The 23,832-nt window shown below is 47.3% G+C and overlaps 1 protein-coding gene across 1 annotated transcript in view; it reads right to left on the bottom strand.

Annotated features, from left to right (window-relative positions):
* The window catches only part of EHD1 (EH domain containing 1), a 101,716-nt gene extending 84,982 nt beyond the window's left edge, over positions 1-16,734 (bottom strand). Inside the window, exon 1 of the mRNA XM_063944842.1 lies at positions 15,912-16,734. Coding sequence (XP_063800912.1) covers positions 15,912-16,315 — 404 coding nt within the window. The 5' untranslated portion in view covers positions 16,316-16,734. The remainder of the gene's footprint in view (positions 1-15,911) is intronic.
* Positions 16,735-23,832: the final 7,098 nt, after the last annotated feature.

The raw sequence follows: 23,832 nt of genomic DNA, 5'->3' as shown, positions 1-23,832 counted from the left end.
CTATACTCCCACTCACCCTGCATGCCCCCTCCCCACACTGCATGCCCCCTTCCCACACTGCACTCCTTCACTCCCACTCACCCTGCATGCCCCCTCTCCCCACACCCTGATCTCCTACACTCTCTCACTCATACCCCTTTCAGACAGAAAATGAAATGACCGGGTGAAGCAGTCCCACCTGGTAATTTCATGAAACACGTGTCCTTTTTCTGTGTGAAAGGGTCGAACCGAGTTGTAATTCTCGGGACTTCGACCCTGGAATCTACCAGAGACACGGGAATTATGACACGGGTTGACCCTTTCACACAGACAAAATACCAGTGTTGATCTGCAAATTACCGGGTTGAAATTCTCGACCCAGTAATTTGCATGTCTGTGTGAAAGGGGGGAGGGGAAGGTCAGGCAGCTCCCGGCAAAACGACCCGGCATTGAAATGCCGGGTAATTGCCGGGACTTTCAGACATTTCTGTCTGAAAGTGGTATCAGCCTGCATGCCCCCTCCCCACACACACTGTTCTCCAACACTCCCCCTCACTTTGCATGCCCCCTCCCCACACACACACACTGCTCTCCTACACGCCCACTCATCCTGCATGCCCCATCCCCACACACACTGCTTTTATACAGTCCCACTCATCCTGTATGCCTCCTCCCCACACTGCTCTCCTACACTACCACTTACCCTGCAACCCCTCAGCACACAGTGTTCTCTTTCACTGCCCCTTACCCTACACACACTGCTGTCCTACATTCCTGCTCACCCTGCATGCCCCATCCCCACACACACTGCTCTCCTACACTCCCACGCACCTTCACCCTGCACACACTGCTCTCCTACACTCCCACTCATCCTGCATGCCCCATCCCCACAGCTTTTCTACAGTCCCCCTCACTCTGTATGCGCTCTCCCCACACTACTCTCCTACACTACCACTTACCCTGCAACCCCTCAGTGCACACACTGTTCTCTTTCACAGCCCCTTACCCTACACACACTGCTGTCCTACATTCCTGCTCACCCTGCATGCTCCATCCCCACACACTGCTCTCCTACACGCCCACGCACCTTCTCCCTGCACACTCTGATCTCCTACACTACCGCTCACCCTGCACACACTGCTTCCTACACACCCACTCACCCTGCACCACTCTAGGGCGGGTTTTTTTGTGGTAAAAGCCCTGCAACCATTTTTTTTTCAATTGCATACAGCGGTTATCGGGAGCGAACATACCAGTCGTAAAGAAAAATATGTCTGTAAGGTCCGCAGTCTTTTTTGCCACAAAAACATTGCAGCCAGCTGACTATACCCGACAGTGACTGAAAGCTAGAGATGTGTGGCGGACACTTTTCGGGTTTTGTGTTTTGGATCGCCGTTCGTGTTTTGGATCTGGATTGGTTTTTCCAAAACCACCCTTTCGGTTTTGGTTTTGGATATGAATGTTATTTGAAAAAAATAGGATTTTAATTACCTACCGGTAAATCCTTTTCTCGTAGTCCGTAGAGGATGCTGGGGTCCACATTAGTACCATGGGCTATAGACTGGTCCACCAGGAGCTATTAGCACTTTAAGAGTTTGAGAGTGTGGGCTGGCTCCTCCCTCTATGCCCCTCCTACCAGACTCAGTCTAGAAACTGTGCCCGAGGAGACGACATACTTCGAGAGAAGGACTTAACACAGATAGTGGCGAGATTCATATCAGCTCACACATACAAGGCACGTCAAGACAACTAGCTTGAACTACTCAGCAACAGCTGAAACATTACTTACCAAGTAACAATGCAGTATTCAACTAAAACAAAGTTGTACTGAACCAAATAACAATTGCAAGAAAACGAAGCGCTGGGCGGGCGCCCAGCATCCTCTACGGACTACGAGAAAAGGATTTACTGGTATGTACCAAAATCCTATTTTCTCTCAAGTCCTGGAGGATGCTGGGGTCCACATTAGTACCATGGGGGATGTACCAAAGCTCCCAGAACGGGAGGGAGAGCACGAACGCTCCTGCAGAACTGATTGGCCTCTTATGATCTGAAGTTCAGTCAAAGAAAACTATGCAAACGTGTTCGACCTAGACCAAGTTGCAGCTCGGCAAAGTTGCACTGCCGAGACACCCCGGGCAGCCGCCCAGGAAGACCCCACCTTACGAGTAGAGTGGGCCTTAACAGATTTTGGACACGCAGTCCTGCCGTAGAATAAGCGTGCTGGATAGTGAACCTAATCCAGCGAGAAATAGTCTGCTTAGAAGCAGTACGCCCAATTTTCTTGGGATCATACAGGACAAACAGAGTCCGACTTCCTGTGACGAGAAGTTCTCGTCACATATATCTTCAGAGCCCTCACGACATCCAAAGACTTTGAAGTAATTGAGGAGTCAGTAGCCACTGGCACCACAACAGGTTGGTTAATATGAAATGCCGACACAACCTTCGGAAGAAACTGCTGACGAGTCCGGAGCTCAGCTCTATCTTCGTGGAAGATCAAGTAAGGGCTTTTACAGGATAAAGCCCCTAGCTCGGAGTCACGTCTAGCAGAAGCTAAGGCCAACAAAGTGACCGCCTTCCATGTAAGAAATTTGAGCTCTACCTCCTGTAGAAGCTCAAACCAATCCGACTGGAGGAACTGCAACACCATGTTAAGGTCCCATGGCGCCGTAGGCGGTACAAAGGGAGGTTGGATATGCAGAACTCCCTTCAAAAAGGTCTGAACCTCAGGGAGGGCAGCCAATTGTTTCTGAAAGAAAATGGATAGGGCTGAAATCTGGACCTTCACAGATCCCAACCTCAGACCCATATCCACTCCTGCTTGCAGGAAGGAGGAAACGTCCCAGTTGAAATTCCACCGCAGGAAACTTCTTGGACTCACACCAAGATACACATTTCTTCCAAATATGATGGTAATGTTTTGACGTTACCCCTTTCCTAGCCTGTGTGAGGGTAGGAATAACTTTCTTCAGAATACCTTTACGAGCAAGAATCAGGCGCTCAACTTCCATGCCATCAAACGTAGCCGCGGTAAGTCTTGATAGGCGAACGGCCCCTGCTGCAGTAGGTCCTCCCGAAGAGGAAGAGGCCTCGGCTCTTCTTGCAGTAGATTCAGAAGGTCCGTGTATCAAGCCCTTCATGGCCAATCTGGGGCAATGAGGATCGCTTGAACCCTTGTTCTCCTTAAGAGCTTTAGGATTCTTGGGATGAGTGGGAGTGGAGGAAACACGTACACTGACTGGAACACCCATGGAGACACCAGGGAGTCCACTGCCTGTGGGTCCCTCAACCTGGAACCGTACCGCCAAAGCTTCTTGTTGAGACGAGAAGACATCATGTCTACTTGGGGGAATCCCCAAAGATCTGTTATTTCCTTGAAAACCTCCGGATGGAGTCCCCACTCTCCTGGATAGAGATTGTGTCTGCTGAGGAAGTCTGCTTCCCAGTTGTCTACTCCCGGAATGAAGATGGCTGACAGCGCCAACGCGTGTTTTTCTGTCCAGAGGAGTATTCTTGTCACCTCTGACATTGCCGCTCTGCTCTTCATTCCGCCCTGTCGGTTTATGTAAGCCACTGTTGTTACGTTGTCAGACTGCACTTGAATGGCCCGATTTCTTAGAAGAGGGGCCGCCTGAAGACCGTTGTAGACGGCTCTTCGTTCCAGGATGTTGATGGACAGGCCGGCTTCCAGGCTTGACCACCGTCCTTGGAAGGTTACTCCTTGAGTGACTACTCCCCAGCCCCGGAGGCTCACATCCGTTGTTACCAGGACCCAGTCCTGAATCCCGAACCTGTGGCCTTCTAGGAGGTGAGGCAACTGGAGCCACCAGAGGAGAGAAATCCTTGCCCTTGGTGACAGACAAATTCTCTGATGCATGTGGAGGTGAGATCCCGACAACTACTCCAGGAGATCCAGTTGGAAGGGCCGGGCATGGAACCTCCAATACTGGAGAGCCTCGAAGGAGGCCACCATCTTTCCAAATAGGCAAATGCATTGATGAACCGACACCCGGGGTGGTTTCAAGACATCCCGGACCATGGATTGGATCACCAACACCTTGTCCCACGGAAGAAACACCCGCTATACTTCTGTATCCAGGATCATTCCCAGAAATGACAATATCTGGGTTGGTTCCAAATGTGACTTTGGAAAATTCAGAATCCACCCGTGACACTGGAGCAGTCGCGTTGTGAGAACAATGGACTGCAGCAGCTTCTCCCTGGACGCTGCCTTTATCAGGAGATCGTCCAGATAAGGAATGATGTTCACACCCTGCTTGCGGAGTAGCATCATCATTTCCGCCATCACCTTGGTAAACACCTTCGGTGCTGTGGAGAGGCCGAATGGCAGGGCCTGAAACTGAAAGTCCAGCAATGCGAAGCGGAGATAAGCCTGATGCGGCAGCCAAATCGGAATGTGAAGGTACGCATCCTTGATATCCAGTGATACCAGGAATTCCCCCTTTTCCAGACCTGATATCACCGCCCTGAGAGACTCCATCTTGAACTTGAACTCCTTTAGAAAGGGGTTCAATGATTTTAGGTTCAGAATGGGCCTGACCGAACCAGTTACATTTTAAACATATACACTCTTTTCTTGTAAGTGCGCCAACAAAGAGACTTTCCTTTCCAGTACTTCCCTATCCATGCACTAGCAATAGTGGGACGTAATATGGCCCCCGAAGCAGTGTACATTGATTTAAGTGTATTATCAATTTTCCTATCTGCCGGCTCCTTTAAGGCGGTAGATCCTGGAACAGGTAAAACCACCTTCTTTGAGATTCTGGACACAGATGCGTCAACAATCAGCAGGTTTTTCTATTTTTTCCTATCCTCCCCAGGGAAAGGAAAAGCCACCAGAATCCTCTTAGGGATCTGAAACTTCTTTTCAGGGTTTACCCATGCTTTTTCAAATATAGCATTCAGCTCTTTTGACGCAGGGAAGGTTAGCGAGGCTTTCTTATTTTCAGTGAAAAAAGGCCTCCTCAACCTGCTCAGGTGTGGTATCATTAACATTTAACACATCCCTGATAGCCTCTATCAACAATTGCACCCCCCTTGCAAGAGATGCGGACCCCCGCAACACATCCCCATCACCATCTGTAGTGTAAGAGTCGGTATCCGTGTCGTCTTGTGTTACTTGCACAAGCGCACGTTTGTGGGGGTATATAGCGGGGTGTCCCAAGGTACAAGACAAGGGCCATACAGCTATACAGGTCTGCAATGCCTGGGTTGCAGATTCAGTACTGGCAACCTTGTCAGAAATCTGAGAAATCCAAGTCTTGATAGAGGAAAACCAATCTGGTTCCCTTGCTGGAATCTGTGCTAAACCAGTGCTAACCTGATTACATGGAATGGGATCATCCTGGGAGGCTAAATCCTCTGCAGCATATGACACTGTGTCTCTGGACATTGCTACAGGTGACCACCAAACACTCCACACACACACACACACACACACACACACACACACACACACACACACACGTGGGGGTAGACAGAGTTTACCCCCCGAAGAATAGCAAGAGAGAGACAGATTGGAGCCAACCCACACCAGCACTTTTAGTAAGGAGAAAACCCCTTATCAGCGCTGACTTGTGCTCCTTAATAGGACACACAATCAAATAACAGCCTCCCCTCCCTTCTACAACCCCTTGGTACCGTATACAGTAAGCAGGAGTTGCTGTGGAGGGACCAGTATCTTCCTTTCAGCTTTGCATGCAGGAAAATGGTGCTGGAACGCTGCAGGGTCCGCTCTGAGAAGCTCTGCCCCCTTAATGGCGCGGTCTTCCAGCTCTTCAGAAGTTTAAACTGGCCTGAGGAGTTTTGCTGGCTGAGATCCCTGGACCCCGACAGGCTTGCTGACCAGTGTGGGGGGTAAGCGCTGGCCCAGGGCGCCCCTCACAGCGCCACACTATGTGCCTCTGGTATGGTCCCGGAGCGCAGTTAATAACTCGCTCCGTCCCCATTGCCGCCATCTTCACACCGGCCCACCGCTTGCTAGGGGGGGTCGATGACTAACTCACCACTCACTTCAGCTCTGTAAGGGGTCGGCGGCATGCTGCTGGGGCGAGTGGTTCCCCTGTGGTGGAGACCGATCAGACCCCTCTGGAGCTCAGTGTCCAGTCAGCGGCTCAGACCCGCAGGGCGGATACTGCTCCCCCCCTTTGTCCCACGCTGCAGGCAGGCTGTTGCCAACAGCCTCCCGTAAAAAAAATAAACTCTAAATTAAAAAACTTTTCCAGGAAAGCTCAGGAGAGCTCCCCTAGCTGTGACAGGCTCCTCCGGGCACATTTTCTAAACTGAGTCTGGTAGGAGGGGCATAGAGGGAGGAGCCAGCCCACACTCTCAAACTCTTAAAGTGCCAATGGCTCCTGGTGGACCCATCTATACCCCAGGGTACTAATGTGTACCCCAGCATCCTCTAGGACGTAAGAGAAATTGACAATGACTTATGATGAATGCGCTGCAGGTGACGTATAACGGAGGATGTTCCTAGGTAGTTAACGTCCTTACCCATACTTATTATGGATTGACAAAGGCAACACATGGCTTGACACCTGTTGTCTGGATTTGTGGATGAATAATTCCACACGAAGAGGTGGCTTTTTTGGCATTTTGCCCAGGCATGACAATGGTCTCTTTCATCCCATGGACAACAACTGTCTCCACTAGTGCCTTATGCAAACAAGCCACATCACCATCAGAATCCTCATCGGCAACTTCCTCCTCAGCGCCACCTACACCAATATCCTCCTCATCCTGGTATCCTTCTACAGTGACATCCTCAATCTCAATCTCAGCAGCTGGGCTGGCGGTGCTCCTCCCAGCACTTGCAGAGGGCGTGCAAATGGTGGTAGGAGCCTCCTCTTTCCATACAGTGCTGTGAAGGTCAGGCCTAGACATCGCAACCGCGGACAGTGCCAGCACCCCTGTATTTTAACAGCATACAGGGCCAATGTACATTTATTTTCACTGCACTCCTGAATTTTTACAGCATACAAGACAGGGCCAGTGTACATTTATTTTTTTTTGACAACAGCACCCCTGAAGTTTTACAGTATACAAGACAGTGCCCCTGCCCCCTGTACAACACAGTGACAGCCAGGACAGCAACACCTATGTACAGCTGCAGCACCCCTAACAGCACAGGAAACACCAGTGACAGGAACTGCACCCCTACAGAGCACACTGACCCCACCCGACGCCATCACCCACACAGAGAGAGAGAGAGAGAGAGAGAGAGAGAGAGAGAGAGAGAGAGAGAGAGAGAGAGAGAGAGAGCTCTGTCTCCCTCACTCTCCAAGTCTGGAGTGAAAAAGGCGGTGGCGCGCGGCTGTTTGTATGGAATCCAAAACCCGCGAGAATCCGACGGCGGGATGATGACGTTTTGCCTCTTTCTGGGATCAGAGTCTGGCGTGAAGTCCCGAGCCGGACTCTGGCTTGGACCGTGAAGTTCGGGGGGGGGGTCGGTTCTCTTACAACCGAACCCGCTCATCTCTACTGAAAGCTGTATTTTTCTGTCTGAAAAAAATATATGTAGCATTCATGAAGACTGACCACTGAAAAACCACGCGCAAAGGATAAAACAACCTCAATGTCTCAAACCCCAGTCAATGGGGTCGATTCTATTCGGCAACTAATGAATAGCGCCGGGAATTAGCTCCCGACGCTATTCAATTCAGCAACTAGTTACGTCGGCGGTGGCCCGTTCTCGCCGACAAAACAGGTTGAATTGTCGGGAGAACGGGCATTCTCCGACTTAACTCCCCGGCGCGAGGCTGATTCCCGACAGAATCAGCCTCGCGCCGGCCGCGAGGCAGCACTTTTGTCGGCTTTCTTCTCTCATCCCCCGGGGATGAGAGAAGAATTCCCGACAATTGCAGGTAATTAGTTGCTGAATTGAATAGCGTCGGGAGCTAATTCCCGGCGCTATTCATTAGTTGCCGAATAGAATCGACCCCTATGATTCCTCTAGTTCAGGCATGTCCAAACTGTGGCCCTCCAGCTGTTGTGAAACTACATATCCCAGCATGCCCCGACACAATTTTGCTGTCAGAGAATGCTAAAACGGTGTCAGGGCATGCTGGTATGTGTAGTTTCACAACAGCTGGTGGGCCGCAGTTTGGACATGCCTGCTCTAGATTATCATTACGCATATATTCAAGACACATTTATAAAAGAGATCCTAAAAGAATTTATTGGGCGCTAATATCCCAGTTTTTTGTTGATCTCAAACTTTGAACTGTTCATACAGTCTATGGGAAGGAAGGGAATATGACAAATCTATCAAAATTAGCAAGTTACTTGTATCTTTTAATTATTGCTAGAATATATGCCTGAATACCTTGTTTCAAACAGTAGTGCAGAAACCAATAAAAAACAAATCCAGGATTACAAAAGATTACAGTAGCAAAGCCATAGATCATAAAGCATGCACTGAAAATATACTTAGCCATTAGTCTTTATACATTTAGCCCTTATTTTGCCATGGTTGGTCTAACTTGCAAATAATTACCTAGCAAAATCTTGAGTGGCAAAGGTTGTCTTTAATTGCTTGAAATATTCTGTATGCTTCCTTTACAAAAATGTGTTCTGCCCGTACAGAAAATAAGCCGCACATAACACTAGTTGAGGAAGGAGGATACTGAAGGACCTTTAAATATTCAGCTGCCACTTACTAGAAGCTTGGCCAATAACATCATTCTCCAAGCAGCATCAAGTCTGCGGATGGAGCCTGGCAAAAAGTTTTCCATGAATACGACTGGTCACTAGAGTGACACCTCCATCAAATTAACTGTTTACATAAAATCAATACCACACTGATGGAAATTCCGACAGGAATTGAATATACCCAACAGGTCGAAAAAAACAGCACTTTCCACCGTTTTTAGTGCAAATTTCAATTCGCCCTATTCAATGTATGTGCCGTTTTTAGACTTTTTCGAATTCGCTGCCGATCCACCTGTTTTGGCGAATTTGCGAGTGTTTGACAGTTTTTTGTCCCGTTTTTGGCCATACCAATTCAACTTTAAAAAAAAAGTCGGATTGGAATGTCGAAAATGGGACATAAGTAGTCGAAAACTCCCACAAATTGAATAATAATTGAATATACCTCTGAATGCGAAAAAGATGCCTGCCACGTGGCTTACAAATGTATGTAAAAGATCCGTGGATTGCTGTCATTCAGAAATAGCAAGTGAATTGAAAACACATCTAACAAGGCTACACATCAGCTCCAGATAACTGAAGAGCATAGAAGGGAAAAAAAGTACCTGTAACCAGCCTTGATGGATCACCAGATTCCTGCGCACTCCACTTCCATTCTGCTTTCAACACTTTCTCCAATTTCAAACTTCTGAAACATCTTACAATATTTAGGTGGAAATTCAATTAGCCACGGTAATTTACCACAAGCTAATTGATCCCCTGGGGATATTCAACTAGCCCCAAAGTACTAGCAGTACTTATCTGGACTATTTTTTTATTTCCTGATAACTAGGAGGTTAACGGGTGCCATGACCATGTTAACCCTGTTACAGCCTTGTCATGCAGCATTTGGGAATCTCCCTTTAAAATCTCTGCAAGCCCACTGATGACAGACAGGTGCTTTCCAGGCCTCTGCAGTGCATTGAGAAAAGTTTATTCAATGGGTGGTCTTCAGTATGCCGACTGACGGGATCCCGGCGCACAGTATACCGGCGCCGGAATCCCGACAGCCGGCATACCGACACTTATTCTCCCTTGTGGGGGTCCACGACCCCCCTGGAGGGAGAATAAAATAGTGTGGCGCGCGTAGAGCGCCACCTTGCCCGTAGCGTTGCGAGTGCAGCGAGCCCGCAAGGGGCTCATTTGCGCTCGCCACACTGTCGGTAAGCCAGCGGTCGGGCTCCCGGCGCCGGTATGCTGGTCGCTGGGAGCCCGACCGCCGGCATACCATACTGAACCCTATTCAACAATTGATGTAATCGCACTGAAGATTGGGGCTCACCTGCAGCCTCTACCCTCACTGCAGGTGCTCACACTTCTACAGGTGTGTACACACGGGGGCAGATATATTAAGCCTGGAGACGGCATAAGGAAGTGATAAACACATCAGCCAATCAGCTCCTAACTATCAATTTACATATTGGAGCCGATTGGCTGGTGCGTTTACCACCTTGCACTTATCACTGGTTTATCACTTCCTTATGCTGTCTCCAGGTTAATACATCTGCCAGATGGTGAGATATTGCCTTTCGATTTTGACTATATAGTCAAAATCACAAAGAAAGTTAGTGAAATCACAAGGTGTTAGCCACCTTACGATCCCGATGAACACTCCTGTGGGGTCAGTATCGCAAGGTTAGATAGACTGTGCAGGCAAGTAAATTTTGATTACCTAGTACAAAGTATAGTCAAAATTGGCACTTAGTCAAAATCGCACATAGCCAATATTGCATAGTCCATATCGCATAGTCAAAATCTCACAGTGTGTATGCACCTTAAGACTGCTTTCTGACATTTCCTTTGGGGGAGATTTATTGAAATCCGATGTAAGGGCGATGTACCACTGGAACGGAGTGTAAACACCAGAAACTGCTTGCACGCCCAAAGGAGTGTGCAAGAAAATGCACAATGTTAGCCTACCGTATGTACGGGATATCTGCCCCCTACACATAGCACAAGAACATGTGATCTTACATTGCATGTCACTTTCACTTCCAAGGGGGAAATACAGTACACAGTATTACGAGAAGTAAGGACATCAACGTCACCGTTGCTTCACCTTTTAATAAGACAAGCAGATGACTGAACAAAAAAACACAACCCCCCCAACACCAAAAAAAAAAATTAATGTCAGTATGTCAGTCAAGTTCCTAGTTTCCTCTTGAAAGGATATCCTGTGAACAGGATTCAGAAAGGCAATAACATCCGTCAGCTGGCTAAGCAATAATGTAAAGAAAAAGGTCATTGCTATATACACTGGGTACACACTAGGCCACAGGTTCTCAAACTCGGTCCTCGGGACCCCACACAGTGCATGTTTTGCAGGTCACCTCACAGAATCACAAACAAAATAATTAGCTCTACCTGTTAACCTTTTAAAATGTGTCAGTGAGTAATTAATACACCTGTGCACCTGCTGGGTTACCTACAAAACATGCACTGTGTGGGGTCCTGAGGACAGAGTTTGAGAACCTGTGCACTAGGCGATATCAGCCATTTAATCAAACAGCTGATATATCACAAGCTTGTAGGCAGGTGTGTACCCCCAATATGTCTGTGAACGATTTTATATTGGCACTTCTGGCTGTGTGTATGGGTGGTCTGGTGACCGCCTGTACACTTACTGCGAGGGCTGATTACAGCTGGTCGGACAAATTCAAATGCCTGCCAAGGTGGATGAGAGGACCGACACATTGAGATGGGCGATCAGAAAGTGCGAATACTTACCTGAATCAACCGCTCTGTCTGTGCAACGAACATGTCTGTCTGGTGTGTACCCAGCCTTAGATACATTTCTAAGTGTGTATTAAGATTAAGTGTGGATCCTATGTAAACTTTCTTTTACATTTGCACCATTTTTAGCAATTGTCCTGTGACTGTTTTTCTATTCCCCTCCCTGTGGCCTGGAAAAAGCCCTGAAATGATGACTTTATAGATATTATCAGTATATACTGGCAGTGCGTACAAACAGGTGTAACAGACTTTTAGGCTTTCTTGAAGGGATTCAGCACTTGGGAGTAGTATTACTAATTTCTGCTAACATGTCTCATGTAGAGACAATTTAAAACCTTAAGCTGCATCAAATTTGTTGACCTCAGATGGTAAAAAGGGGGCAGACTAGATGGGCCAAGTGGTTCTTTTCTGCCGGCAAATTCTATGCTTCTATGTTTAATACAAGCACCCAATGGGCCTGATTCTGAGTTGCATGCACTTCTGCTGTTCATGTAGTAGTGGGGTTTTTTTCTGCAACTATGCACAAGCAAAAACTTCTACAGCATCTGCATTACACAGCGTGTGCACACAAAGATGCTGTTGCGATCTGGCAAACGTGGTATCAAAAATGGTTGGAAAAGTGATGGGCGTATCTGGGCGGTGGCTAGAAGTGCACACAAAAATGGTCTCTCACGGACGTTTAAAGTAAGTAAAGCGGGCAAGTCAGTGAAAGCAGCTGCGTTAACAGAAACATGGCCCCAGAAGGCCAGAGTAAGACAAAGAAACTGCAGCAGCCATAGGGCTAGTGTAAGTGTTGATGGTGGCATCTAAAGATCCACTGGCAGTATTACAGTGGGCCGAGATGCTGAAAGTGGGCATCTCAGTCACTGCACATTTAGACGCATGCATGTACACCAGGGGAAGAGCTGATACAGCATTTGCATATACCCACAGCAGTCAATCCTGCAACAGACGCATTAGTGAACGCAGCTGCCTCCATCTCTGATTCAGGCTCAAAATGTCACAAAGATGCCCTCCAAAATCACAGCATGCCATTTATTTACTATACTCCAAAATGGACTTATGATTAATTTAAGGTAATCAGGAGCACGGATTTGTTGGTTGTACTAATGCATTCAGTAATGTTGTGGACTGTCATAAGCAGAGAGATCGGTCTATTTTAGACTGAGGGTAGGCAAGTGTGATTTTCATGCTATTGTGGAACTATATTAGGACTTTGCTGGCTTCAATCGTTCCGATGTGTAGGGTGATTACCCTTTGCCCTGCACATTGGAATATTACCAGTACACATTAGGCAGAATTAATGAGCGTCCGAACAATCACTGTTCTAACTCTCATTAATATTCACTGTATCTCATGCAAGGTCGTGTGATTGGCCATGCAGCACGGCAAATCATACAATCTCACATGTGACTTGCCGGAGCGTGCAATTGGCCGTAGACACTGCACGATGCCGCAGTTTTGTCATTCCGATTTACCTGGATCGGACAAATCGGTACAATATCGTGCAAGTGTGTACCCAGCATTAGTTCTGTAACTACAGGGCCAAATGGCATGGTTCAGAGGTAGGGATGGCCATCGACCATCGATGATTCCAAATCATCAATGGTTTATGGCCGATGTCAAATGTTTTTACCATCGATGAGAGAGACCCAGATGGTTTCTCTCCATCGATGGCACAGCCTAAATTAATATAGTTTGTAAAAATTTTTTGCAAGGTGCTGGGACACAGAGCATAGCTCCGCCCCTGACACCAGTTAAGCCCCACGCCCATTTTTTTTAATGGCCCGTGGCCGGGCCAGCACTTTTCAGTGATGGCCATTGAGTGGTGCAAACCATCAATGGTTCGCCACAGATGGTTCAAGTGCCATCTATGGTTATCACCGATGGTGCCATCGATGGCAGCCCACTGATGGCCATGCCTATTCAGAGGTAGACTCAGAAGTGATGTCAGATGCAAGTGTCTGAGTGGCGGTGGTATTTATATAGTGCACATACATTCCACAGCGCTGTACAGATAATAATCAGCCAGTCCCTGCCCCAATGGAGCTTACAATCTATGGGCCTGATTAAGATTTGTACTTTCTTACACAGCCTAAGGCAGTGGCTCTGCAATACCATACAAATGCATCAGGAGGGATCTGCAAATCATGCTGCAGCTAGCATCTAAGGGGGGCTGCAAGCGATATTGCAGAACCCACTCTGCACATGCTCAGACCAGGGACACGGATATGTATGTAAACCATTAAGTTTGTGTACATACCCGAATCAGGCCCTATATTCCCTACCACATGTACACACACTAAGGTTGATTTTTTTCCTGAGGGGAGCCAATTAACCTACCATAATATTTTTGAATTTTGGGAGGAAAACTGGCTACCTGGAGGATACCCGCTCAAGAATATACAAACTCCACACAGTTAGGACCGTGGTGGGAAGCAAACCTAATAGGCCCTACACACTGGCCGATTTGTTTGAAAGATATGAACGATCTCGTTCATAAATGAACGAGAACTCGTTCATATCTTTCAGTGTGGAGGCTCCAGTGATGAACGATGCGCGGCCCCACGCTCGTTCTTCGCTGGTCCCCCGTCGGCTGTGCATGCAGGCCAATATGGACAATCTCGTCCACATTGGCCTGCACTTCAATGGAGCCGCGTGACGGGGGGAGTGAAGAAACTTCACTCCCCCCGTCACTGCTCCCCCGCCGCCGGGTCGCTCGTCGGCCGTATCCGCCGTCGGGCAGCTCGGCGGCGGACCGGCCAGTGTGTAGAGCCCTTAAGACCTGTGCTGTGAGGCAGTAATACTAACCATTACACAATCTGAGCTGTCTAATACCCTTTCAGGCCGCATAGGGCGGGTCGCAACCGGGAGCCGTACACAAGTGCTTCCTATTTGCCACTATCCCCAACCCAGCATATTGCCGGGTTGGTGAAGTCAGCGGTGATGTGGGTGGGGCTTGGAGATCACATGATCTCCAAGCGCCACCTGTTCCTATAGTGTGAACGCGAAACGAGTCGCACTGACCCGGCTTTCCTGTTCACACAGCACAGCGAGCCAGGCTGAACACGCTTTCAACCCTGCTCGCTTCCTGAAGTGAAATACCAGGGAAATACCTGGATTATTTCAACTAGACCCTTTCAGACCGCACAGCAACACGGGTTATGCGCGCTCATGCGCAATAACCCGAGTTAAAAGCTGGTGGTCTGAAAGGGGTATTATACACCACGGCAGTTGCCTCTCAAAGACACAGAACGAAACTGCGCTCAAAGAGATGCGGTTTCGATGTGTGTGTCTGGGCTGTAACAGGGGCGTGTTAAGGTCAGCGGCTATGTTTAAAGATGCAGTTGCACTGACACAGATGCCAATGTTCAGACTGAGAATCTGCGCTTGTTGCTATCTCTGATCGCACAGTAATGGATTAGCGCTGTAGCTGGACGGTGTCTCAGTAAGAAGCACATCGGCCACAGAATTAGCATACAGATGCAGGAGCGGATTTGGGGATTTTCACCCCTACAACCGCTTCCCTGCAGCCAATGTGTTCTCGACCTACAGATGTGTCCTCTCTCGCTACAGTCACGTTACACAGCCCTTTTAATGGCACCCGCATTTTTCCTCAAAAATTAGTTTTATTCGCATAGCTATGCACAAACAGACTCTGCTGATTAAAATATGCGACATGCCTATATCCTACGTGCAACCGCAGCTCTATCTGCATATGAAATGCTACATTTGTGCTTTGCAGTCACATACAGAATCATTTTGATTAGCAGTGTCCGCTTGTGCGACTTATTTGCATAGTGATACAAATAAGACGCATATTCAGGGAAAATGCACAAAAAGACGTCTGGCACAGGAATTGCCGTCTCACGCCAACCATCTTACGGTGCATGGCGTATTGAGGCTAGATGTATGAGGACACACCTGTAGGTTAGTTATATTGTATACCCATTATACAATACATTAACTGTTATAGTCAATGACTGACTAATGACATGGGAGCTGTAGTTCAGTAACAATTATGGCTCAAGTTCATAACATGGGACCCCTGGGCTAAACCGCCTCAGAACACTATTCACATGGACATCTATTGGAAATAGTAACCTGCGGCGAGGGCAGCTGCAGTGGAGCAAGCCTCCCCGCACCTGAGGCAAGCCTGTACACCTGTTAATGTTCTAAACAAGTTTTATGATGTTCGGAAGCAGTTTAGTTCTGCTAACCTGTGTAATTCATTAGTGTCCAGGTGTAAAGGGATAGTGCAGCATAGCAAGACTAATGTTACATGTGACCAGCATCCCTCATACACACTCTGCAGTATACTACCCATACATGCTCCGGTACCTCCCGAGGTCCTGATGCATAAAGCAGGGGTCAGCAGGCTGTGGAACTAGCAGCCCCAGCAAGCCATAGCAGCGGGCAGCTGTTGTTGGGACTTGTAGTTCTACACCAGGCGGCCTGTGTGTAGGTGCTGTGTGACCGGCACTGACCTGTTCAGGAAGGCGTTCCCGAAGGCGCTGAGCTTTCTGAAGGGTTTCTTGGGGTCCACCACCAGCGCGTTCCCGGGCAGCACTCCCTCCACCGGGCCGTGCATGACGGCGATGAACGAGTCGGTGGTGGGCTCCGGACCGATCCTCATGCCGGGGAAGTCCTGCTCCATGAGGTGCCGGATGAAGGTGGTCTTCCCCGTGCTGTACTGGCCCACCAGCAGCACCATGGGCTTGTTGTGGAAGTCGGCGTCCTCCAGGGCCGGGGAGTGGAACTCATGGAAGCGGTAGGTCTCCTCCAGGGGCAGCAGCTTCTGGGTGTACAGTTGGCGGAGACCGTCAGCCACCGTCTGGAAGAGCTCGGGCTCCTTCTTCCTGCGGGCGTCTTTACTGACCCAGCTGAACATGGCGGCGGGTAACCGGGTGACGGGGCGCTCAGCTTCTAACGGAACCGACGCGGGCTCCCGAGCCTGACTGTGTGTCTAGGCGTGGCGTGCGGGGGGAGAGAGAGACAGAGAGAGAGGGAAGGTGAGAGGGGGGAGCGCGCGGTCACGTGGTCCTGGTGCGGGGCTCGCACACAGCGGTGATGGTGCTGCTGCCGGTGTTTTCAGTGAGGAGATCGGTTTGGTACGTTCTCCTCAGTGAGGGCAGCTCCCGGTAATAACCACAGAGAGATTTGACAGCGCGGTCCCTCCAGCTCAGGTTCATTCATTCATTGCTCAGGAGTCAGGACGGAGTGCCGCCTGTCTGTGTGACTGGGAGCCACAGGGAGCGGAATCCCGGACCACCCCGTTACGTCATGCACAGCGATGACATCCCACCGGGCATTCCTGCAAGCTGCCTCACTCACTGGAGTGTAGAACTATTGCATCTGAAATGTTACAGAATATGAGCCCTGCCTCCGTGCCAGAGGAACAGTACTGACCGTCTGGTAATAGGAATGGAGAACTACACATAATACATTCCTCACACAGACCTATATTCACACAGACACATTACTGCTGCTGCTGGCTTTCCCTGACACTGGCTGCACAAAACAGACATAGATCAAATAATTGCTGCAGTAATACATTTCACATATGAGTAGATGCAGCATCATCATACATGGGGGTTTAAAGTAAGAGCTTTTAATTTTTTGAGCTTTGTTCCAAATTAGTTCAATAATATGTCACTCAATACTAGAGCTACTCTCTCAACAATCTACATTCTAAACTAGTAGTTTAAAAGCCAGGACACTATTTACAGGCTGAGTCCATCTAAAATGAAAATTTGTCTCCAGGTGAGCAAATTATAAAGCAGATTCATTTTATTCCCAAATTGGTATATGTAGAGAACAATACAGTGTGTATTATGTAACATTTACTTTCTAAATGAAAAGTTTATAAGTAAGATATACACATAGGGGGTTAACAGTAACATAGAGTGGAACATACTGTATGTCTCTAGTATGTTTTCACGCTGCGCATGCATGGTCAAGAAACAAGTATATGCATGCAAGTATTGGTGATGTAGAGCTGTGTGCCTACAATGGAGTAGGCAGGGCCGGCTCTACCATTAGGCAGCTTTAGGCGGCTGCCTAGGGGCGCCAGTCACTGGAGGGCACCACTGAATTCATCTACCAAAAAACTGAAGGATGTGTCTGTATGTCAGTTAGTAATGAACTTACGGATGGGGGTTTGGAACACAATTTGCAGCATACAAATATATGTCTGTGCGTATATATTTATGTATACGCACATACAATTAAAGGGACAGCCGGCATCCTGAATGTTAGTATGACAGGGAGGGTCAGGGTAAGGTTAATTAATTTCATTGAAAATATCAATATTATGGTGGTCGAGATACTGCTGTCAGTATTCTGACCGGCGCCATCCCGTACCCAGCCCTAATTAAATACCCACACCAGACCCCATATACAATATTATACAGTATATAAAGAATAGACGGCACTCAAGGACTTTTAAAATGAAAGTATATTGTGAACAAAATCACTAAATGTTGTGACTTGTTTACAATATAGGTTGGAGTATATATCAAGATAGATATGAACAGGCGCACGTATGAGTGGTTTCTCCTAGCAGCTGTAATGGGAGGTAGTCAATCTCCCTGAACGAATAAAAAGAATAAGATAAAATAACAGCGCTATGTGTATATAATTTTAAAACAATCTAATCCATATTTATACGATTATAGAATAAAAACCATTACTGATGTTAAACACACACAGGTATCAGAATCAATTATAAGGCTTATCCACCATTAATTGCATATTAATGGTGGATAAGCCTTATAATTGAGTCTGATACCTGTGTGTGTTTAACATCAGTAATGGTTTTTATTCTATAATTGTATAATAAATATGGATTAGATTGTTTTAAAATTATATACACATAGCGCTGTTATTTTATCTTATTCCTTGTTTACAATATACTTTATCACTTTAAAAGTTGCTGAGTGTTGTCCCCTTTCTCTGTATATGTATAATGATGCAATTCACCTCAGCCCACCTAGTGGCCACATGCATCACCCCTCCGGGAGGTGGAGGTGGTGGGGTTGCAGGTTAGGGGGCGCTAGGCTGAAGATTTGCCTAGGGTGCAGACAGTTCTTGCACCGGCCCTGCCTGTACTCCATGAAAAATACAAAATACACAGGACCAGTATGCATGAGGACTCAGCAGGAAAATTACAGTTTTAGCTACCATTACTAGAACACATAAATATTACATAAACAAGTTAAAAACAAACAATACAAAACTAAATGCATGCATATAATGTGTGTGTGTGTGTATATATATATATATATATATATATATATATATATATATATATATATATATATATATATGGGATCCGGTCTGAAGATCGACAGTGTCTAGGTCGACCACTATAGGTCGACAGTCACTAGGTCGACATGGATGGAAGGTCGACAGGGTTTCTAGGTCGACATGTGCTAGGTCGACAGGTCTAAAGGTCGACATGAGTTTTTCACATTTTTTTTCTTTTGAATTTTTTCATACTTAACGATCCACATGGACTACGATTGGAACGGTAAAGTGTGCCGAGCGAAGCGGTAGCGGAGCGAAGGCACCATGCCCGAAGCATGGCGAGCGAAGCGGTGCACTAATTTGGGATCCCGGTCACTCTATGAAGAAAACGACACCCAAAAAAAAAAATCCTCATGTCGACCTTTAGACCTGTCAACCTAGCACATGTCGACCTAGAAACCCTGTCGACCTTCCATCCATGTCGACCTAGTGACTGTCAACCTATAGTGGTTGACCTAAACATTGTCAACCTAGACACTGTCGATTTGATGAACCACACCCATATATATATATATATATATATATATATAGTCACAATGGGAAAAAAGGCGGCACTCTCAGGACTTGTAGTAATGATATACCAAAGAAGAGACAGACAACTACTCCATAGCTCTGTAGATTAACGTTTCGATTTATCCAAAAACCGTCATCAGAATCATATAACATGCAATACATACAAGACATACTTACATAACCTTCTCCCCCCGTCAGGAAGCCGCTGGCGCCGCGCCGTCTCCCCGGGTCAATGACGTCACACGAGCGACGCGCGCCCTCCGGCGCGCCCAGGTGACCGCCCGGCGTCATGGCAACCCGGCCCTAACAAACCACTGTGAATGATAAAAAAACATCAAATGCAAAATACACATGTGGCTGCAGATAAAACAAACAGACTTTTACTTTAATCACTCAACCGATGCTGAGCAATAGGTACATAAGCTATTACTAATCCAAAAATAGAACATACTAACTGTTAAACCTAAAAAAAGGGAATGGTTATGTTACAAAAAACAACTCAACGGTAGCGTCTCATTTAAACCGCGAGGAGAGACCGTATCCAAGCGGTGAATCCAACGCGATTCTTTTTGCAGCAATACCTTGTGTCTATCACCCCCCCCCCCCGTGTCCTCTTGGGTGCTTGATCTATAATTTTGTACCGTAAGGTACTAAGCCCATGATTGAATGCTTTGAAGTGCCGGGCAACCGGCTGGCTGTGTGTCCCAGTGTGTTCTAATGCCTGTCTGATCGTGGACCTATGTAAGGCCATCCGTTCCTTAAATTGCCTTGTGGTCTTCCCCACATAGAGGAGACCACAAGGACAACGTATGATGTAAACAACAAATGTGCTTGAGCACGTTAACACCTGTCGAATGGCACACCTCACTCCCGTCTGTGGGTGCGGAAAGGAACTCCCCGTCTCCATATAGCTACATGTGGTGCATCCAGTGCACCTGTAGCAACCTGGTTTTTTGGACAAAAAATTGGTAGGGACTATGTTCTGGAAGGAAGAAATATCATTCTTCACCAACCAATCTTTAAGGTTGCGGTCCCTAGCAAAACTGGGCATCATCGTGGCATTCCGGAGACACGGCAAGTCCTTATCTGTAGTCACTATGGGCCACAATCTTTTGGACAAAAAAACAGGTTGCTACAGGTGCACTGGATGCACCACATGTAGCTATATGGAGACGGGGAGCTCCTTTCCGCACCCACAGACGGGAGTGAGGTGTGCCATTCGACAGGTGTTAACGTGCTCAAGCACATTTGTTGTTTACATCATACGTTGTCCTTGTGGTCTCCTCTATGTGGGGAAGACCACAAGGCAATTTAAGGAACGGATGGCCTTACATAGGTCCACGATCAGACAGGCATTAGAACACACTGGGACACACAGCCAGCCGGTTGCCCGGCACTTCAAAGCATTCAATCATGGGCTTAGTACCTTACGGTACAAAATTATAGATCAAGCACCCAAGAGGACACGGGGGGGGGGGGTGATAGACACAAGGTATTGCTGCAAAAAGAATCGCGTTGGATTCACCGCTTGGATACGGTCTCTCCTCGCGGTTTAAATGAGACGCTACCGTTGAGTTGTTTTTTGTAACATAACCATTCCCTTTTTTTAGGTTTAACAGTTAGTATGTTCTATTTTTGGATTAGTAATAGCTTATGTACCTATTGCTCAGCATCGGTTGAGTGATTAAAGTAAAAGTCTGTTTGTTTTATCTGCAGCCACATGTGTATTTTGCATTTGATGTTTTTTTATCATTCACAGTGGTTTGTTAGGGCCGGGTTGCCATGACGCCGGGCGGTCACCTGGGCGCGCCGGAGGGCGCGCGTCGCTCGTGTGACGTCATTGACCCGGGGAGACGGCGCGGCGCCAGCGGCTTCCTGACGGGGGGAGAAGGTTATGTAAGTATGTCTTGTATGTATTGCATGTTATATGATTCTGATGACGGTTTTTGGATAAATCGAAACGTTAATCTACAGAGCTATGGAGTAGTTGTCTGTCTCTTCTTTGGTATATCATTACTACAAGTCCTGAGAGTGCCGCCTTTTTTCCCATTGTGACTGTTTAGACCCGTGCTGGGTCTTGTTTGGAGGGCACCTGGGCACATTTGTGGGGACACAGCTGAGTGCCGGTGTGTATGGAAGGTGTGTATATATATATATATATATATATACATACACACTGCTCAAAAAAATAAAGGGAACACTTAAACAACACAATGTAACTCCAAGTCAATCACACTTCTGTGAAATCAAACTGTCCACTTAGGAAGCAACACTGATTGACAATCAATTTCACATGCTGTTGTGCAAATGGAATAGACAACAGGTGGAAATTAAAGGCAATTAGCAAGACACCCCCAATAAAGGAGTTGTTCTGCAGGTGGTGACCACAGACCACTTCTCAGCTCCTATGCTTTCTGGCTGATGTTTTGGTCACTTTTGAAAGCTGGCGGTGCTTTCACTCTAGTGGTAGCATGAGACGGATTCTAAAACCCACACAAGTGGCTCAGGTAGTGCAGCTCATCCAGGATGGCACATCAATGCGAGTTGTGGCAAGAAGGTTTGCTGCGTCTGTCAGCGTAGTGTCCAGAGCATGGAGGCGCTACCAGGAGACAGGCCAGTACATCAGGAGACTTGGAGGAGGCCATAGGAGGGCAACAACCCAGCAGCAGGACAGCTAGCTCCGCCTTTGTGCAAGGAGAAACAGGAGAAGCACTGCCAAAGCCCTGCAAAATGACCTCCAGCAAGCCACAAATGTGCATGTGTCTACTCAAACGATCAGAAACAGACTCCGTGAGGGTGGTATGAGGGCCCGACGTCCACAGGTGGGGGTTGTGCTTAAAGCCCAACACCGTGCAGGACGTTTGGCATTTCCCAGAGAACACCAAGATTGGCAAATTCGCCACTGGCGCACTGTGCTCTTCACAGCTGAAAGCAGGTTCTCACTGAGCACATGTGACAGACGTGACAGAGTCTGGAGACGCCAAGGAGAACGTTCTGCTTCCTGCAACATCCTCCATCATGACCGGTTTGCCAGTGGGTCAGTAATGGTGTGGGGTGGCATTTCTTTGGGGGCCGCACAACCCTCCATGTGCTTGCCAGAGGTTGCCTGACTGCCATTAGGTACTGTGATGAGATCCTCAGACCATATGCTGGTGCGGTTGGCCCTGGGTTCCTCCCAATGCAAGACAATGCTAGACCTCATGTGGCTGGAGTGTGTCAGCAGTTCCTGCAAGACGAAGGCATTGATGCTATGGACTGGCCCGCCCGTTCCCCAGACCTGAATCCAATTGAGCACATCTGGGACATCATGTCTCGCTCCATCCACCAACGCCACGTTGCACCACAGACTGTCCAGGAGTTGGCGGATGCTTTAGTCCAGGTCTGGGAGGAGATCCCTCAGGAGACCATCCACCACCTCATCAGGAGCATGCCCAGGCGTTGTAGGGAGGTCATACAGGCACATGGAGGACACACACACTACTGAGCCTCATTTGACTTGTTTTAAGGACATTACATCAAAGTTGGATCAGCCTGTAGTGTGTTTTTCCACTTTAATTTTGACTGTGACTCCAAATCCAGACCTCCAAGGGTTAATAAATTTGATTTCCATTGATCATTTTTGTGTGATTTTGTTGTCAGCACATTCAACTATATAAAGAACAAAGTCTTTAATAAGAATATTTCATTCATTCAGATCTAGGAAGTGCTATTTTCGTGTTCCCTTTATTTTTTTTGAGCAGTGTATTTAGTGTGTGCCTGTAAGGGACTGGATGTTTGGCGGCACAGTACATTGATCTGCTCAATTGCAATTCTGATTATTTTTTGCAAAGTACAAGTAGCTTCATGTAGTTAGAAATCTTATAGTTTTTATGCAGGATCAAGTAGCTCAATGAGTAGGGTGTTTTACTGGAATGCAACAGGTTATAGGTTTGAATCCTGGGTATGGAAGTATATTGAAATGTGTTATTTAATAAAGGGTATTGTAACTAATTAACAACGAGCTCTCAAGTTAAGTGCATGAATGTAGTATAAAGAGGACTTGTGTTCAATACATTTTCTTGCAGTGTTCTATAAATTCATGTATACTATATATAACATGGGAAGGGGCTTTCTCTGGGATCAATTTTGTCTTGCCCCTTCCCCACAAGGGCATCCGCCTTATGTCCCTATTGGAAAGATAGAGGGGGGTGGGGCACCAATTCTTTTTCTGTCATAGGGCACCAAAAAGTCTAGTTACTGCTCTGGCAGCCACAACCCCCATAGGATTCTATGGGGGTTGCAGCTGCGGGGCAATATTATAGTGCCCATATTGCACTGTACAGGGTGTATGAGTTCAGCACTAGTTGTGTCTCCCTGCACGAGTGCTTCCCTTCTCACTTATCTAATATATAAAAATGAAAATTTGTCCTACTGTCTTTCTATACAAATCCACAGTTTACAAGCGAACATAGTGAAATTTTACATACAAGCGTATTAAAACATGGCGGAGGCAACTAAAACAATTTGAAATCCCTAGCACCCCTAGGGGGGTGCACAGAGCAGATAGCAGCACAGAGTATATCAGGAGACAGCATAACTCTGGAATTG

This window comes from Pseudophryne corroboree, chromosome 11, assembly GCF_028390025.1.
Source record: "Pseudophryne corroboree isolate aPseCor3 chromosome 11, aPseCor3.hap2, whole genome shotgun sequence".
Classification (NCBI taxonomy): Eukaryota; Metazoa; Chordata; class Amphibia; order Anura; family Myobatrachidae; genus Pseudophryne; species Pseudophryne corroboree.
The sequence above is the reverse complement of the archived record's forward strand: the minus strand, read 5'-3'. Positions and strand labels throughout refer to the sequence as shown.